This window comes from Xenopus tropicalis, chromosome 5 (assembly GCF_000004195.4).
Source record: "Xenopus tropicalis strain Nigerian chromosome 5, UCB_Xtro_10.0, whole genome shotgun sequence".
NCBI classification, from domain to species: domain Eukaryota; kingdom Metazoa; phylum Chordata; class Amphibia; order Anura; family Pipidae; genus Xenopus; species Xenopus tropicalis.
The window spans coordinates 145,234,078-145,253,590 of record NC_030681.2 but is presented as its reverse complement, the minus strand read 5'-3'; the positions used below and the strand labels follow the sequence as shown (position 1 = coordinate 145,253,590).

At 45.3% G+C, this 19,513-nt stretch overlaps 1 protein-coding gene across 3 annotated transcripts in view; it reads right to left on the bottom strand.

The window, feature by feature from the left end:
* klhl29 (kelch like family member 29) overlaps positions 1 to 19,513 on the bottom strand; it is a 580,607-nt gene that overhangs the window by 174,884 nt on the left and 386,210 nt on the right. For all 3 annotated transcript variants that reach the window (XM_002935976.5, XM_031902990.1, XM_012971232.3), the window contains one exon: positions 1,674 to 1,821. In XM_002935976.5, the coding sequence (XP_002936022.1) occupies positions 1,674 to 1,821 (148 nt within the window). The remainder of the gene's footprint in view (positions 1 to 1,673; positions 1,822 to 19,513) is intronic.

Below are 19,513 nucleotides of genomic sequence, written 5' to 3'. Positions count from 1 at the left end.
ATGTAATTTTATCTGTTATCTGCTAAGTAACCTGTGCATTTTCTCCTTTTTTTTCCAGCCTGAATGGCTGCCCCCGGGGCCACACAGCAGGGTTTTTCAGCAGAGTTTCTAAAGCCAACACTTTACTTTACATTTTCTGTTGTTGATGTTACTGTTCCTTTAGTATATAAATGTTTTTCATTTATTGTTTGGCTTTCACAATGCTAAAAACCGAACAGACTGTTGAGACCGGAAAAGCCTAAGAAAAACTGAACTGTTTGGATCAAAACCAACAGGTGTCAGCTCTAAGGGTAAGCTGGCCTTCAGGTAAATAACACAAGAGTTCCAGCTGCCGTTAAGCACACATTCCACACACATTCCAGACATTCAAGACACTATATACAGTTTTTTTTCTAGAAGTCTTGATATCTCAAGCAAACATATAGACCAAAGGACAGCACATAAGAATCTCTGTTATCATGACAAACTCCCCTGGAGTGATGGAGAGCCATGAACACAGACGCCTACTCATTTCACTTGTCAGTGATGCTACAATGGTCGTGTTGCTGAGAGTCACAGGAGCTCATAATGAAGTCTGCCATGATAGGGGAATACAAGCAGCCGCTAACACAGACATTGAACAAATTCTATTTACACGTTTATTTTTTCTGCTGCAGGATGACCGCGCTGCCTCTCTCTTTATCCTCTTTCCATGGGAGATATGGGCCTGGCGTGCTGTACGTAGCAGACTTAACACCCACTACAGACAGGTTTATAATTACACTTCTGGAGAGGCGACACAATGCGTAGCCAACGTCTCGTGTCTGGGGGGGAAACATTTCAGGCTCTGTACTTCTCAGCCCGAAGACACAGCGGGAAATATCACACTTGTCCTTTCAAAGTAAAGAAATCAGAAGGAGGAAAATACGTCCCCCCACCACCAAAAAAGTAGAGAAATAAAAGCTACACGCTTGCTAAAGCATGGCGGATTTGCATTAGTGATAGAGCGGCTGTCAGACATGGCCTAGAGAAATACACAGGGATCTATAAATATTGTAGAGTGAACATTAATTAACTGGATATACAGTACAAAATAATAACAACGATATATTCTGGCTGTAATAGGTGAGTTGGTACATATTTATATAGGAAATGATATGCCCCATACTCTAGTATATAGTATTTCAAAAATATCAAATGGGGTTTTTTGCCTTCCTCTGAATCAACTAGCACATGGGTGGGCAAACTACGGCCCGTGGGCCACTTCCGGCCTGTTGGTCTTTTTAATCTGGCCCACCGACTCCGCAAGTCTCATCACACAAGACTTGGCGTCTGGGGACTGACTAGAGGAGACGGCGTAACGCTGGCCTGGCCCGTCTGTAAGTCAATGTGGCCCCTGAGCCAAAAAGTGTGCCCAGTAGATGGAGAGAGTGCCATCAGAAAGTAGCAACATGCAGGAAATCAAGAGGAGCTCAGGGCGTCATAGAGCCTCACTAGATGAACTTTCCAAAACTGGCCAACCATAGTACAGAAATATCAGTTGTCACTGTATGGCAAACACACATACCAAACATTGTACAAAACTATAGTAATGTGTATGGCCGGGTTACCAGGCCTATTCAGCTTGTGGCACCCAGGTCATTGCCTTATTGAAAAACAACTTCCCACCAGTGGTTCCCTGCGTCCCTTCTTACCTGGATTTTCACCTTTCCTCATCTGTTTAGATGGAGGCTCTTCTGTATCCCATGGCGTAGACTGGTTGATAGGAGTCTGTCCCCATCTCACGCTGGTGGCAAGAAGTTGCCCTTGTGCCTGTTTCTCGGTCTTGGAAAGCACAGGAGTCTACAAAAAAAGAGATTATAAGACATTTTATTTCCAAGTCCAGTTCCACAACATACGGCTGAGCCTGTAAGGTAGGAAACTGACACGTTGTGTAATGCTTTCATTGCAATATAAACCATAATATGGCCTTGTTCTTTCTTCCCTCTCCTCTGCTTCAGGTTTTTAAAGTGACACTCTAACAGGGCTTTCAGGTATATCTAGAAAAGCAAATAGACATTCTCCCTAAATCTCACTCTAAATTGCCACAGGGCCGGCCTTAGGCTGATTGTGCCTATTGTACCCCATGGGGCCCTGCATGGCGCCACACCTCCCTATGCCCAGTGCTCTCTGGAGTGCTCATCACCATCTTGTGAGATGAGACCTCACTTGTCACATTATATTAATTGCACTCTAACTACCAGGAAACCAGAGGCCTGGAAATGTGTCTGGATAATGTTAATGTGAGCAGGACTTGGGGTGTGGGCTCTTACTATGTCTGTTATGAAATACTTAAGGGCCACAGTGTGTTATGAAACATCTGGGGGCCACAGTGTGTTATAAAATGCTTGGGGGCCCATAGTGTGTTATGTTTGTGGGGTCACAGTGTCTTATGAAATGCTTGGTGGCAACAGTATATTATAAAATGTTTGGGGATCACAGTAAGCCATGAAATGCTTTAGGGTCACAGTATTATCAAATGCTTGGGGATCATAGTGTTATGAAATGATTGGGGGCCACAGTATGTTATGAAATGATTGGGGGCTAAACTGTGCCATGAAATGATGCTAGCCAGTGGAACAAGGGAAGGTGAACAGACAGGCACCATATGCCCGGCCTGCCAGCTACCTACACGCAGTCTTGGGGGGCAGGATTAGGTCCCAGGGTTGATAAGGCCAGCCCTGCTAGACACCCACCACTCTCGGCCCCTCAAAGAGGGCCAGCTTCAAAGTTGGGGAACCACTAGCCTAATACATCTTCAAAAGACGTCTTGTATTTCTGCTCCTGTCTTGTGATCGCTAGTGTCCCTGTCTCTGTTTCCCTCTGCCACAAATGGCTGGAGATAAAGTACTAACGGGTGAGCTACCAGTACTTGTAGACAAAGTCCAGGACATCAGATAAATATCTGAAATATTCTGATTTTAATGATAATAATCATAGCTGCCATAAAACAACTCCGCAGTGTTGTGCACTGGCAAGAAAACATTCCTCCCGAAGATCAAATATATATTCCTCCATCAATAAAACATTCCCTGGAACACTGGGCTCCCCAAACTTATACATTTAGCCACTATAAAACATTTAAACAAAATGGCTGTTTCTAAAGATTGCTGAAAGTGAGGATTACTAAACATATGCACTCATAATGCTCTCTGAATAAATGAATATATCAGCAGGCAGCGAGCTGTTTTATTCATTACCCGCCGAGAATACGGGGCTCGGAACCGGCAACAGGACACGTTACAGAAAGTCTGTAGTATCAATAAAAAAGGGCTTTATTAAAGGGATACGTTATTGAGGTGGAAAGAACTCAGAATCTCACGCGGCTGCTAAATATTCCCTGTTTAAATAACCCTTTATAAAGGCAATTTTGTGCCTCTCTGTTTTGCTGACGTTTCCAGAGAAACACCGTCCGTTTCCGATTCACAACTGCAAAGTTGTTCCGACAAGATCCTTAGGATATGAAGCTGAAGGACAAGTGAAGGTTATTTCACCGGGATCTGTAGATAATATGCTCTGGGGCGCCATCACTGTACTGCAAACTAAATATATCATCAGCATTGTGAGCCTGCGCATTATTATCAACCCAAAATAAAGGTGGCCATATACCTTCAGATCCGCTCGCTTGGCGATCTGAAGGTGAATAGCCACCTTTATTTTGGGCGATATCGGGAGAATCCAGGCTAATTCGGTCGAATTATAACAACGGGTATAGGCGCAGTCGGTTCGGGCACCGCATCAGCTCCCGAAGTTCAGGCCAGATATCGGCCGGGCAGGCCCATCGGTAGTCCCCATACACGGGCCGATTAGCTGCTGAATTTGTCTAAGAGACCCATATCGGCAGCTAGAATCGGCCCGTGTATGGGGACCTTAACAGGTGGGGAGATGATAATTTCCTATGATTATAAGCTGCTTGGGACAGGAACCTCCTTTCTCCTGTGTCCTAAACTTTGTTATTGTGTATATTTCTATTTATTGAAATATCCCCCCCCCCCTTCTGTATTGTAAAGATACAAATACACCCACATAAAGGGCAATCATTTGTTCATGTAGCACCGTCAGGGCCTCACTAATTACACCCCTGGTGATAGCTTTCAGTTGAGATGCTACCTGATTACAAAGCCAGTAAGATCATTGCAGAAAATGGATAATGAGCACTGCATTAACCCAAGACATGGCAGTAAGATCACTGCAGAAAACGGATAATGAGGACTGCATTAACCCAAGACATGGCAGTAAGATCACTGCAGAAAACGGATAATGAGGACTGCATTAACCCAAGACATGGCAGTAAGATCACTGCAGAAAACGGATAATGAGGACTGCATTAACCCAAGACATGGCAGTAAGATCACTGCAGAAAACGGATAATGAGGACTGCATTAACCCAAGACATGGCAGTAAGATCACTGCAGAAAACGGATAATGAGGACTGCATTAACCCAAGACATGGCAGTAAGATCACTGCAGAAAATGGATAATGAGCACTGCATTAACCCAAGACATGGCAGTAAGATCACTGCAGAAAACTGATAATGAGGACTGCATTAACCCAAGACATGGCAGTAAGATCACTGCAGAAAACGGATAATGAGGACTGCATTAACCCAAGACATGGCAGTAAGATCACTGCAGAAAACTGATAATGAGGACTGCATTAACCCAAGACATGGCAGTAAGATCACTGCAGAAAACGGGTAATGAGGACTGCATTAACCCAAGACATGGCAGTAAGATCACTGCAGAAAACGGATAATGAGGACTGCATTAACCCAAGACATGGCAGTAAGATCACTGCAGAAAACTGATAATGAGGACTGCAATAACCCAAGACATGGCAGTAAGATCACTGCAGAAAATGGATAATGAGCACTGCATTAACCCAAGACATGGCAGTAAAATCACTGCAGAAAATGGATAATGAGCACTGCATTAACCCAAGACATGGCAGTAAGATCACTGCAGAAAATAGATTTAAACCACTGCCTCACCCATACCTGCACAAACAGAGTTTCACAGACTTTTCTTCTCTTCACAGTGGAGCCCATAAACTTGTAGTTCTCTCCAGAGAAGTCCCCCAGCAGTAAGTGGGAATGGGTAAATGGGGCCCTTGGGGGGCTAAGGGGGCCTCACTCAGCCCTGGTGTTAATAAGGAGTCAGGCACAACTCTCTCTAGAAGTCACAGAGTAGCACCTCAAGGGACAACACCCATTTTATGTAAATGTGGCCCATGGGACAGTATTGCCTATATATATATATAAATATTTCTTCTCAAACAGGATCCCATAATAATAATAAAAGCAGAATTGTGTTTATCTGCCGCTAAGTGAATGCACTGGAAATTCATCACAATTGTGCTACTCGCTGGGGAAATAATTAGCGAGGAGAGAATTGCCTGCGAGGCGGCGAGAGAATCTCCTGATCAGTCGGTTCTGGGGCAGGAGTCTCCCCGGCTGAGAGGCGCGTATGACAGACACATTCAAACTAACCGTGAAGACTGGAATGAAGCGAAATCCCCACGGAACGTCTTCCAAGAGCAAAAGTCACCAGAGGTCACTGCGTTTGGTGGGAAGAACTAGAGCGATTCAGAGATGTGTTCCTGAGTCTGTCTGAATGATGATGGGCCTAATTCAATCCAGAGCTGGTTTGGAACATTTATCAGCCTTGAACACGACATGGCGATTAGAGGAACGAGGCTGCGTAAATATATGGCCTTTTATTAAAGAAAATCCAAGAACAACCTGTAACAGACATCATTCTAACTGGTTCTTAGTGGCCATTACTAACAGTCTGGGGCTGGTACTCATCCCTCTTATAAACTGTGCTTTAGAAGAAACAATGACCCAATAAGAAAAATCAGCAGCCTTGTGCCTTTATATGGGCACAGAACCCCTCAGTGACTGCTAATATCCTTATCATTTACAGTAGGGGGTACATTATCCCTTATAATACATGAGTGGTACTCAGAGTTCCCTGTATAACTCAGCCTGCAGCCTTGTGCCTTTATATGGGCACAGAACCCCTCAGTGACTGCTAATATCCTTATCATTTACAGTAGGGGGTACATTATCCCTTATAATACATGAGTGATACTCAGAGTTCCCTGTATAACTCAGCCTGCAGCCTTGTGCCTTTATATGGGCACAGAACCCCTCAGTGACTGCTAATATCCTTATCATTTACAGTAGGGGGTACATTATCCCTTATATAACCATTACAGGCCAGGTTTGGGGAAGATTGGTAAGAGCATTTGCCACTGCCTTCCAAAATCAAGGGGCAAAAGCTACAATAAAAGTCCCAAGGATATATTTATATATTCTAACAGCACTCGGCCAGCAACAACCTTTTTCCCTAAATTCCATGTTAAACTCTAAAACCCAGTGATCATTTATCGCTTGAACAGTCTGTGCTGTTAATGAAGCCCGTAGCAACCGACTGTATGGCTTATTCATTAGCGCACAGGGAGAGAAAGTTCTATTTGGACAAAGCAGGGCCCTTTTTCTTCGCTGAATATGAACATTGCGCTTCACTTATAAATAACTTTATTCTCCGAGTGAAAAGGTTAATGGCTAAATTTACACGGAGATTCAAGGTGAACGTAGCATTTAGAGCCCATAAAGGAGTAAGAGCTCTTATAAAGAACAATTAGAAGGCTGTTGCGCGCCTAAGTGAATTTGCGGCGTGCCGCGAGATGGATGCAGGATTGGAACGCTCCAGCGATTCTCCGCACATCTCGCCCGCTCAGGAGCGCCCATTATCCTTCTCCCTTCATCTCCCACACTTGATTGAAATTTCGCTTTAAAGGGAGGAAAAGCAGTAGGGTGGGAAATATTAAGGGCTAAATGAGCTTGTCTCTTGATAAAGATACATTTACCCACCGGGGGCTCCAGTCAATCCGCCTCTCTGTAGGGCACGCAAACGACTGGACCGATTCCGTTCTGTACGGAGCTTTGATGCAGAAAAGAACTGTTTAGGTCCAATTAATAAATTCACAATAGTTTTCTGACTTCTAAAGTGATGTTTTCTCCAGCAGAACTCGCTAGAACTTTACATAAGTCTAGGCAGCCAGGGCTGGGTTCTGAATGGTATGTTCTTGAATGTTCTCCAGTACTAGAGGTGCCACCTCCAAGTTACAGTGTAATGTTGTGCACTAAACATTGTCAGTATAACCCCTGAAATGCACGAATCCCAGGCCATTAAGTATTTGCCCCGCCTACTGATATCAGCCTGCCCTCCCTGATGTCATCGCTCCGCCCCCAACCTCCCCACGCCAACCTCCCTGTCACTGAGGGGAAAGTAGCACCCCATCCAGTACTCAATTCCTTGTCCCTGGCTCCCACTCACCCCCCCCCCCGGCCCACCGGCCATGGCAAACTCCCCCCCAGCAGCCTGGAACACCCTCTCCCTGCCATGGACCTCCTGCTCTACTCTGCCTAGTAGTTTGTAGTTTATTTACAACTTTTTACCAAATTAGACACATTTTTTATTATTTTTGAGTTACGTAACACTGAGAAGAAAACAGGATCCAAGAGGCAGATTCATTCAAATTCAATAAATCTCAACTAAATCACAAAAGGCAGGAATTAAATCTCATGGTATCTCAGGGTGGCTGTCCAAAAGCCTTCCTTACTACTAGTGATGGGCGAAATGTTTCGCCAGACATGGATTCGCTGCGAATTTCCGCGTCTCACCATTGGCGGATTGTTTCGTGAAACGGATGAAAAAATTAGCCGCCGAAAAATTCGCTGAGCGTCCAAAAATTGGCGCCCGCGACAAAAGAATAGCCGCGGGCGACAAAAAAATAGTCGTGGGCTACACAGAATAGCCACGGGCGACAAAAGAATAGTCGCGCAACAAAAAAATAGCCGTGGGCGACAAAAGAATAGCCTTGCGACAAAAAAATACCTGCGGGCGACAATTTTTTTTGACGTGCGACATTTTTGCCGTTTCGCTAAATTTTCGCCGTTTCGTGAATCTTTTGAAAGATTTGCGAATTTTTCGGCGAAGCGAAACGGGACAGATTCACTCATCACTACTTACTACCTCCCATAGCCCTCCTATAGTTCTATGATTCTATTATAAGATGCCCCTTCAAAAAATTGCAAGGGGCATCACTAGGGTTGTCACCTTTTTGAAAATATGCAGCTTACAAGCCAGAATGTGCTGGGTTGGTGGAGGGGTGGGCTGATGATGAAGAGGAGGAGGATTTTGGGGGTCAGATTCTGTAGAAAGGGGTATGATGGAGCTGGATTTGAGGTGGACCAAGGAACAAGTTGGCAGACCAGGACCGGAACAACAGGATATTACAAATTTATCGGCAAGTACATTGGCATGACACAAAGGCTAAAAATAGACTTCAACTTCAAAATTGTGCCACAGGAGGGTCAATAAGTCCTTATGAGTAACTAGTCCAATTAGGCCTCTTGAGACAAGAGAGCCTTGCATCCCCAGACTGCCCCACTGCATGGCTGCCCCACTGTATGACTGCCCCACTGCATGGCTGCCCCACTGTATGACTGCCCCACTGCATGGCTGCCCCACTGTATGGCTGCCCCACTGCATGGCTGCCCCACTGCATGGCTGCCCCACTGTATGGCTGCCCCACTGCATGGCTGCCCCACTGCATGGCTGCCCAAACCTCACCCCTAGCACCTTGGATGGCCCCGGGCCTGCCATAGGGAGAAGTAAGAAGCTGTGCAAATGGGCCCATGTTACTGATATCAGAAGGCAAACGATTCTCCATAACGGATGGCAAGTTCCACAGTGTAAGCGGATAGCGAGGTGCAATAAATGAAAAGCATGGCTGGCAGTAGGCTGCCCATTTATAGGATTGTTTTTTATGAGAAAACTTATTACATTTATTGACTTTTGCCGAGGTTTCTGCTTCTTCTGCACCCGGCGACGAGAGCGGGGAACATGGAGAGAAGACGTTAAACTTATTAACAGACCTACGGGTATATAGCAGTTTGTCAATACATCTTTTCTCTCTCATCAACACCAGGGCCCTCGTCAGTAACCTCTGAACTGCAGCAATAACAACAGGGATTATTGAAACATCACAGGGCCACTCCAAGATATAAGCAGCCTGTAGAACGGCTCCTCCATGCCCGGTTTTGCACCGCGTCTCGCGAGGGGAGATTTGATTGATGGGCCGAAAAGATAATTACACAAATAAATATATAATGACCTTTGAGTAGAGCCGATTGCTGTTCTAAGAACTGTAACACCATAAAATATATCCACTTAATTCCATTTAGCTCATCAGACTGTGGCACTGAAATATTTACTGGAATGCTTAAATAGCAGCGCGGATAAACAGGGCCGGATTAGGACATGGGCATCGGGTACAGCGGAATGGGTGAAGGCCCAATCTAAGGGAAATATGTGTTCAAACTGGGACTCTAAAAAACGACAATTTCCAGAAACTCTTCAACTGCCTCTGGCTTTTATTAAGTATTTCCTCTTCAGGGACCTCTGACTAGATGGCTATTGACATGGCAATATGCAATGGTGTAACACCGCGGGGTCTGCTTCCCTACATATTACATGAACATCCTTGTGGGCAGGGAGCGGGGATTTATACATGAGTGGGTGGAGGAATGTGTCAGGGCAGAGAGAGGACGTGTCAGGGGGGCTTGGCAAGTTTGCTACTCTGTGGCCCCTTCATGGATTTTTCTGCTGGGGGGCCCAGCGCAGAGTAGTTACGCCACTGGCATTATGCACGTGATAACAGGCTGCATACTTAGTAATGAGGGGCTTTCTTGCCAGCCAATATCAGCTCATCTAGGCCAAATGTATATGAAAACAAATTTGGCGCAATTTAGTAATGAAGCTAATCAGTGTATTGGGCCAAAACAGTCTCAGTATTGAAAAATTAAGTCCGCAACAAAATCAAAAATTAAAAATACAAGTCTTTATTATAAACAATTAAAAAATTATACCCCATGTATGCAGCCTAACGCGTTTCATGCTCATCTAGCACTTAATCATAGGCACAACAAAGTTTGTTTACACATCTATATATACACATAGTAAAGCATACACCCACCTAAATGTAAACCCAATCAGTGTAGAGTAGCCTTCAACCCCCACTACTACAAACACTCCTAGTGGGGGTTGAAGGCTACTCTACACTGATTGGTTTTACATTTAGGTGGGTGTATGCTTTAGGGCTCTGGCACATGGGGAGATCTCACGGGGTTGCCTTGAGAGGAAACGTATGCCAGCCAACCGGCGATTTCGGGGAGATTAGTTGCCCACAAACAGGGAGATTTGTCGCAGGCGACTAATCTCCCCGTGTGCCAGAGCCCTTACCATGTATATATAGATGTGTAAACAAACTTTGTTGAGCCTATGATTAAGTGCTAGATTAGCATGAAACGCAATAGGCTTCATACATGGGGTATGATTTGTTAATTGTTTATAAAAATAATAATTTTTCAATAATGCATTTTTCCCTCTTTTGGCCACTAGAGGGCTGAGTCTGCAGGATTTAGTATACTTTATCTAAATTTAAATGTATTTGATTGATTTTTTCCTAGTTTGGCCTTTTTGTTAATGTTTAAAAACAGTCTCAGGCCAAAATGGAGAATAACACCCACTTAGGGCCTGCGAACAGGCCCTGCTGCCCCTTCCTAAACTGGGTGTATGCTGCCAAGGAACAATGGAGTGGAAGTAAACGGGCCAAATATGGTGGCCACCAACCTATGCAACTGTGCATTGGGAAGGCAGGTACTAGGGAGCAGGGCCATTTGGTGGAACAAGGATGCAGCAGTTTAAGAGGGGTATGAGGACCTGTGCAAGGGCCCTTCGCAGACTAAATGGGTGTTATTCTCGTTTAATTCTGGACATTGGCTCAAGACGATACAACAGGATGGTACTAGGGGAGCAAGGTTGTAGATATGACTACCTGCCTGTAGTTCAGCCCTTGTATTAGTAAAATATTCCCTTTGTCCTGGACAATGACTGAGATGCTCGACAGGAACACTTAGATTAAAGGGGAAATTGTTCTAACTCTGTGCCAAATGCTCAGCTCCCAGGGGCAAAGACACAATCTATAGACAAGTAGCAATCTCATAAAGGAAATGATCCCATTAACATGCTGTTACGTGTTACATAGGGATTATCAGGTTCTCCGCAACTTTCATGTTGGCTGTTTGTCGGCAGTAGGAGGACATGAATAATGAATGGAACATATGTGCCGGTCTCTGCGGAGGGACCTGGGATTCCGGCTCTGGCTGCTCCTCCATCCGGGAATCGGTAAAGCCAAGGCTTTCACTCAAGGTTATTTATCCGGAACACGTGCTCCCATACTTGACCGCGTTGTACGTTTTCACTTTATTACCTATGGAAATGGTAGCACTGGCATGGTGCCTAAATCATATACTCTCCAAAATATCTTCTCTCTTCAGCTCTTGGTATCTTGAGTCGATATGATACAGGAGAGGCCTAATTTAGGGGGTTTATATTTCAACCCTTCTTTTCCATGGTCAGACATGATCTACTCCCCCAGAGGTATCTTTAAGGGGTCAAAAGAGCAATGTTTGCTCTGGGCCCTAGATACATACAATGAGGCCCTTCAAGGGAGCGGTTGTAAACAGACATTTTTTTACTAATATCTGCCGCTTTGGGTCATAAATAACGGGCGTACGGCTCTCCGCTGTGTAGGGACGGCTTTTCCCCTGCCTCTATCCCAGGAATGTATAATTTATAGGCCCTGGCTGCTCTGTGTCACTGGCGCGGGGCATTAAAGCACAGAGTATACCTCCAATTTATATTTAAATCTTAAATTCTTCCACCAAACACACAGTGTTTTCCCTTCCCCTGAGGGAAAACTGATGGTTTCTACTTGTTTGTATTCATTGCTCTGTGATATACATAGGGGTTGGGAAACTCGCCTCAGACGACAGCACTCCATAAGTTACCAGGGGCGGCAAAAAGTGCGCTCTCTGCACTAGTGATATGGACCCCCCAGACCCCCTCCAGCGCTGAAAGGCAAGTGCAGTGGGGGGCATAGTGGCATTTGGTCTAGAAATGCCCCTGGGGAACATACTAGCTTGCGGGTAGGATGCAGGTATAGATGCGAGTCAGCAGATCATGCATTGGGTTGCAGGTCTTATCCATAGTTCTTATCTAATGTTATATTACCTATATTATCTATAGTTTACTTCTGTAAACATTTTTTCATTTTTTTTTTACCCCCACCCACTTCTGATGGTTCGGTTCAGTTAACAGCAACAGCACTTCCTGTTTAATGGTGGTCAGTGGGTTGTGGATTGGGTTGTGGACAAGGCAGTTGCGGGTCAGGTCGCGGGTCAACCGAGTCAAAATTTGGGTTTTGGGTCCAGGTTGTGGGTCTGGGTTGGGTCCCGGTCTCAAAAATTGGTTCCGCGCAGGACTCTACTGTGGGTGTTGCAAGGCCCAAAGATGTCAGGGCTGTAATTGTGGAATAATCAGGGTTTAACTTCAATTGGGGGCATTTTTATCAAGGAAAGAAGAAAACTCAACATTTGTGGGACCAACAGAGCAAAGCTGCCTAGCCTGGGGGCCAAACCTGTACACAATCGGCCATCAGTTGGGCACCACCTCATAGACATCATTGGCACTGTAGCCCCAGTCTAGATCACAACACTATAGGATCTGACAAATGCTTGGCACTGTAGCCCCAGTTTAGATCACAACACTATGGATCTGACAAATGCTTGGCACTGTAGCCCCAGTCTAGATCACAACACTATGGATCTGACAAATGCTTGGCACTGTAGCCCCAGTCTAGATCACAACACTATAGATCTGGCCAATGCTTGGCACTGTAGCCACACTGTAGATCACTTAATTCTAGATCCAGCCTATGTTTAGCAACTCTCTAGATCCAGCAAACGTTTGGTAGTCTAGTGACGCTCTAGAATGCTACTCTAGATCCTGGATATAGGTATCCCCTGACACTCTGACACATGTGTGTGCAACTTACTGGTGGCAAATGGCTTTGTGGGAAACAAAATGGCACTTTGCTTTAGGATTTTTGCACTTGGCCCCATTCTTCTTGGGCCCTTTAGAAGGTGCCATTAGCTAGCCATCTTCATGGCTCTCAGGCATATCATTCAATGCTGCTCGGTGCCTTCCCATAAAGCTGCAGCTGCAATAACCCAGGAGCCGTATTTCACAGGCGCTTCCTTGGGTTGCACATTAAAATCGCCGGCGTGCAGGGGCTCAGGCGCTCGTAAAACTTTTTCCGCCAAAACCAGTTAGACAGACAGAAAGTGACCCATAAAAATAATTTATCTTTTTGTTCTGAACAACAAAACTCCTTTATTACAGACTCCTCCGACTCGAGTGATGGGCTGAACGGTAGCTCTACTCTTTTTCAATTATCCAGAGGTGCCTGTGATTGACAGGCTAATGCTGTAACACGGCAACAAGGCCTTCCCTCTTGTCAGCTTGCTATCTATTGTTCCTAATATCCCTGCACAGCTCTTGGCTCTATAAATTCCTATTCACTGTGTAAAATTCTCTTTGAGGGGCGGCGGAACCATGAAGCAGCCATTGTCAGTGACTGGCGTAAATGTGATATAATGGCCAGTTGTGGGGTCACAAGGAATGACCCTGTGAGGATGAATCTGCAGACAGCCTGCTGGTGGGGCTTTTATGTTAAACAGAACTGTGAGCAAGGACTTATACTAAAGATACGTATGAGTTAGGGCTGCACAAACTGGGACTGGTCTTGACTCAAGGAAACCAAACACTTTCTTATTTGGACCCCTCTCTCTCTTCCCAAATGTACCAATGAGAGCTCTATGGTGGTCACCATGTCTGGTCAGTTGGCTTCATGTTCCTGGATCTGTGGGGGTGGACACCAACCAGGAGCTTGTACTTTATTCCTTCCCATGCTATACAGGTCCTTTTCAAAAAATTAGCATATTGTGATAAAGTTCATTATTTTCTGTAATGTACTGATAAACATTAGACTTTCATATATTTTAGATTCATTACACACAACTGAAGTAGTTCAAGCCTTTTCTTGTTTTAATATTGATGATTGTGGCATACAGCTCATGAAAACCCAAAATTCCTATCTCAAAAAATTAGCATATCATGAAAAGGTTCTCTAAACGAGCTATTAACCTAATCATCTGAATCAACTAATTAACTCTAAAAACCTTAAAAAGATTCCTGAGGCTTTTAAAAACTCCCAGCCTGGTTCATTACTCAAAACCGCAATCATGGGTAAGACTGCCGACCTGACTGCTGTCCAGAAGGCCATCATTGACACCCTCAAGCAAGAGGGTAAGACACAAAAAGAAATTTCTGAACAAATAGGCTGTTCCCAGAGTGCTGTATCAAGGCACCTCAGTGGGAAGTCTGTGGGAAGGAAAAAGTGTGGCAGAAAACGCTGCACAACTAGAAGAGGTGACTGGGCCCTGAGGAAGATTGTGGAGAAGGACCGATTCCTGACCTTGGGGGACCTGAGTCTGGAGTAGAAACATCCAGAGCCACCGTGTACAGGCGTGTGCAGGAAATGGGCTACAGGTGCTGCATTCCCCAGGTCAAGCCACTTTTGAACCAGAAACAGCGGCAGAAGCGCCTGACCTGGGCTACAGAGAAGCAGCACTGGACTGTTGCTCAGTGGTCCAAAGTATGTCATTCGGAAATCAAGGTGCCAGAGTCTGGAGGAAGACTGGGGAGAGGGAAATGCCAAAATGCCTGAAGTCCAGTGTCAAGTACCCACAGTCAGTGATGGTCTGGGGTGCCATGTCAGCTGCTGGTGTTGGTCCACTGTGTTTTATCAAGGGCAGGGTCAATGCAGCTAGCTATCAGGAGATTTTGGAGCACTTCATGCTTCCATCTGCTGAAAAGCTTTATGGAGATGAAGATTTCATTTTTCAGCACGACCTGGCACCTGCTCACAGTGCCAAAACCACTGGTAAATGGTTTACGGACCATGGTATTACTGTGCTCAATTGGCCTGCCAACTCTCCTGACCTGAACCCCATAGAGAATCTGTGGGATATTGTGAAGAGAAAGTTGAGAGACACAAGACCCAACACTCTGGATGAGCTTAAGGCCGCTATTGAAGCATCCTGGGCCTCCATAACACCTGAGCAGTGCCACAGGCTGATTGCCTCCATGCCACGCCACATTGAAGCAGTCATTTCTGCAAAAGGATTCCCGACCAAGTATTGAGTGCATAACTGAACATAATTATTTGAAGGTTGACATTTTTTGTATTAAAAACACTTTTTTTTTATTGGGCGGATGAAATATGCTAATTTTTTGAGATAGGAATTTTGGGTTTTCATGAGCTGTATGCCACAATCATCAATATTAAAACAAGAAAAGGCTTGAACTACTTCAGTTGTGTGTAATGAATCTAAAATATATGAAAGTCTAATGTTTATCAGTACATTACAGAAAATAATGAACTTTATCACAATATGCTAATTTTTTGAAAAGGACCTGTATGCGGCCCGGTCCCCACACAAAAGACCTTTAGAGAGGACCCACATCCACCCCTACCAGGCTCCACCCCATTGCGTGGCCGCCCCCTTCCCCCCACCAGCTCTCAGGTAGGGTGAGGGGGGATATCTAAAGCGGAAGCAGACCCTGTAGTCTGGGCCCAGCTGCCCCCCGAGCCCACTGCTTCCTCTATATTTATGCCACTGGCTGCCAGTGATAGGCATGGTGGTCCTCAACCCCACAGCACAGCTCTGCCCTTTCAGTACTGGTATGGAGGATCAGGGACATGGTGGGGGTCTCCTTGGTACTGCTGGGGAAAGGGAGGGGAGCCTGTACAGGGCCCTATGGTTAATGTATGGGTTTTATTCTCCTGTAACTAGTACAGGTATAGGATATATATACTTAGATATATATACTTAGACTGTAAGCTCTACAGGGCAGGGACCTCCTTCCTACTGTGTCTCATACCACATGGCACTTATTCCCAGTGCATTTATATATATTTATTGTATTTATTTATTATAACACTTGTCCTCCCTGTGTGTAATTGTGTATATTGTAAGATTGTACAGCGCTGCTTATCCTTGTGGCGCTTTATAAATAAAGTTATACATACATACATATATTATCCAGAATGCTTTAGTTTATAAAACGGAGGGTTTGTTCCAGTGAACAATAACTGTTGGTTGGTTGCCATGGCTTACTAGAACACAGAAATTTTTGCTCACGTTTCTATATAACCCCCCCTATTTTTTTTTGCAGAGGCAGGAACATAACAATACTGTGGAGTACGGGGCCCCTGATCTTTCCCTTTATTTCCCCCTTTTGTTATACGCTCCATTAGCTGCCGATGAAAGCAAATGAGCAGGTATTCCTATTTACAATGCACATTTACGCCCCTGCACCAATCAGATTTACACCGGCTGCCTGCAACCGAATGAAAAGATTCCATTAGAGAGAGCAATGTATGCAAAGAATATAGCAGCCGTGCACGGTGTGTTTGTGGATGAACTATATATACTTCAGCGCAATAAATCATAAAGTTATCTCTTCTGCACAGTAGGCAAATACTCTGCCACCTCCGGAATGGAATCTAAAGGGAAAACCTGCTGTTTAAGTACAATTCCCAGTCTGTGCTTGTCTGAGCCGTGCCAGGGTTAAGTGAAGCTCATCAAAACACAGATGGGTGGCAGGAAACATGGCGGTGGTGGGGGCACAAACAGAGGGAGAAACAAGTGGCCCTTTCAGACGCTGCAGTGGCTGGCGAGGCTCCAAGGCTTGGTTCCCTCAATGGCTTTCATTGGCCTGTGGGGCTACAGGTTCTGTTCATCTGAGTTAGATTAGGGGGTACCATTCAATAGCGTCCAAGTGGGGCCCTTTCGCATTTAAAGAAGAGGAGAATGATTCCCAGCCGGCCAATAGACTAACCATGGTGCCATGACCCCCCCTCAAGGGCAACAACATTCTTGCACATTAACTGGATATAGATATATTGTATTATACCTCTGTAGTCAGGCCCGGATTTGTGGCGAGGCCACAAAGGCCCGGGCTTAGGGCGGCAGAAATTTAGGGGCGGTATGCCGCCCCGCCGCAACAAAATTGTGACATTTTGCTCCCATACGGAGCAATGGGGACTTCTCCCCACTGCTCCGTATGGGAGTTTAAAAGCCCGCGCATGCGCGATTGCGTCGGCGCAGCACGGGGGAGGTGGGTTTGTTTGCGCATGCGCGGGGGGGTGGGGCGCGAATGGGGGGGCGGCCTAGGGGCGCCCAGATTTGAAATCCGGCGCTGTCTGTAGTTTCTAATACCTGGGGGACCGCAAATTCATACCAGCAATATGTAATGTTTGGGTGGAGTGGTGGTTACACCAACAGCCTTGGGGTCCTGGGTTCTGTTACTGAGTAAATACTGATCTGCAAGCAGGTTAATTGGGTCCCTAGTGTGCTGCATGAATGTGACAGGGAAATTAGATTGTAAGCTCCTCAGGGGCGGGGACATCACTGAATGATGAACAATTTTGACGCATGACTATTCTTTTGACGTGGGCGGCAATTCTTTTGACACGCAACAATATTTTTTTCCGCAGGCTACAATTTTTGGGTGCACGGCGAATTTTCCTGCGGCAAATTTTTTCATCCGTTTCGCAAAAAAATCCAGCAATGGCGAAATTCGCTGTGAATCCATGCCTTGCAAAACATTTCGCCCATCACTAATCACAGATGATTTTTTTTTATTCAAGTTGCTTTATAAAGACGTTTTTGGATTAAGTTCCCCTTTAATTACACTTAAGGCGGATGCCACACGTGGCGTTTTTACGCTGCGTATTTTCTAATTCTCTCGGCGGCTGAAAAACGCCCGATACCATCATCCATAGAAATAACTTGAAAAGACTCGAAGCAAACCACACAATGCGTAAATACGCTAGAAAACGCCTTAGCACAGATTTTTCAAGCGTTGGCCGAAATACGCCGTTATTTGCACAGCAAGCTATTCCTATGTATACACAAAGACAGCTGCCAGACCTAGCGGAAATACGCGGCGTTTTTTACTATTTCGCACTATTAGCACCATGGAAACGGGATTTGCTACGTCACCAGTACTAGCCTGAAAAACGCCATAGTCAGGGGCTGTGTGGCTTGTGCGGCGTTTTTAGGCTGAGAAAATATGCAGTGTAAAAACGCCACGTGTGGCATCAGCCTAAGTTTTTCATCAATTTTTCCAGACTGGCTCTACTTTATGAAATACTAAATGAATCCCCCCAGGTACACAGGGACCCCAGGATGTCACACAGTGTTCCAGACAGTATTCTGCCTATCAGGGATCCATCTCCCATCAGTTTACTAAATATCAAGCATCTGTTGATGGACTTTATAAAGGCCCGGGGGGTTCCGTATGGGCCATAGCAGGGCTGGCAAACAGGAGCCCTTTGTAATAAATAAGCAGCGTAGTGTCTGCCGGCGGTTTATGCACCACCTGAATCAGAGCTGATTCCTATGGCAGCACAAACAATTGTACACAAAGCCTTAATTGTGCGGAACCAACAGATGTAGGGGTGATTGGTAATCATGCACGAGTGACTTGGACCACCGTCTGCGTGTCTTCAACGTGGCTAAATTACACCGCGCATTCCAAGCCGTAAATTTAAATTATTGGTAGTTAGTGTGGCTGGCAGCGCTGAGAAACGCCGGCAACAGTAAAAGGCACCGTGCCGTGGATCCAGCGCATATGCAACATGAAGGATTATAAATACAATTTTCTTTTTCATTACTGCTTATAAATCTCCAAAGGATCAGATCTGGGAAGCCGAGAAGAATTTCATTACTTATTCAATATTTAACAACAGATGTAAGATGCATTTAAATAGCGGCAGCCGTGAGCACCAGTCATTACTTGCTGGAGATGTGAGCGTGTAAATGGCTGTATTGTGCTCATAACATAATCAGCTTGTGAGCAGCCCGACATGCAGAACTTATTGCTTCTCATTTTAGATTTAGGGCACAGACTCCTATTCAGTAAAAAAAAAAAAAAAATGGCAGTTTTTTAAAGGGAAATGACAGAGAAACCCCCAACTGGCATTTAGGCAGCGAATGTGTACTTAGGTTATGGACTATATACAGCGCCGGATTTATAATCCGGGTGCCCATAGGCCATCCCCTTTGATCCCCATTGCTCCGTATGGGAGCAAAATGTAAAAATATTGTTGCGGTGGGGCGGCATGCTGCCCCTACATTTCTGCCACCCTAGGCCCGGGCCTTTGTGGCCTCTCCACAAATCCGGGCCTGACTATATATTAGCTTTATATATATATATTTATTGCTCAGCGCTCCCCTGATTGATATAAGACGGTTGCTAGTTTGATTGAAAAATAGGTTTATTGATTAATACTTAGGGCTCCAACATGGTCCCAATTTATGTGGCACAGTTCCATATCTCAACCCCTCAAAAAGAGTGGAGCCAGTGTCGGACTGGGCTGCCGGACACTGGGAAAAAACCCGGTGGGCCCCGGTGGCCCAGACCCAACCCTTGCCGGCGCTCCCCCGGC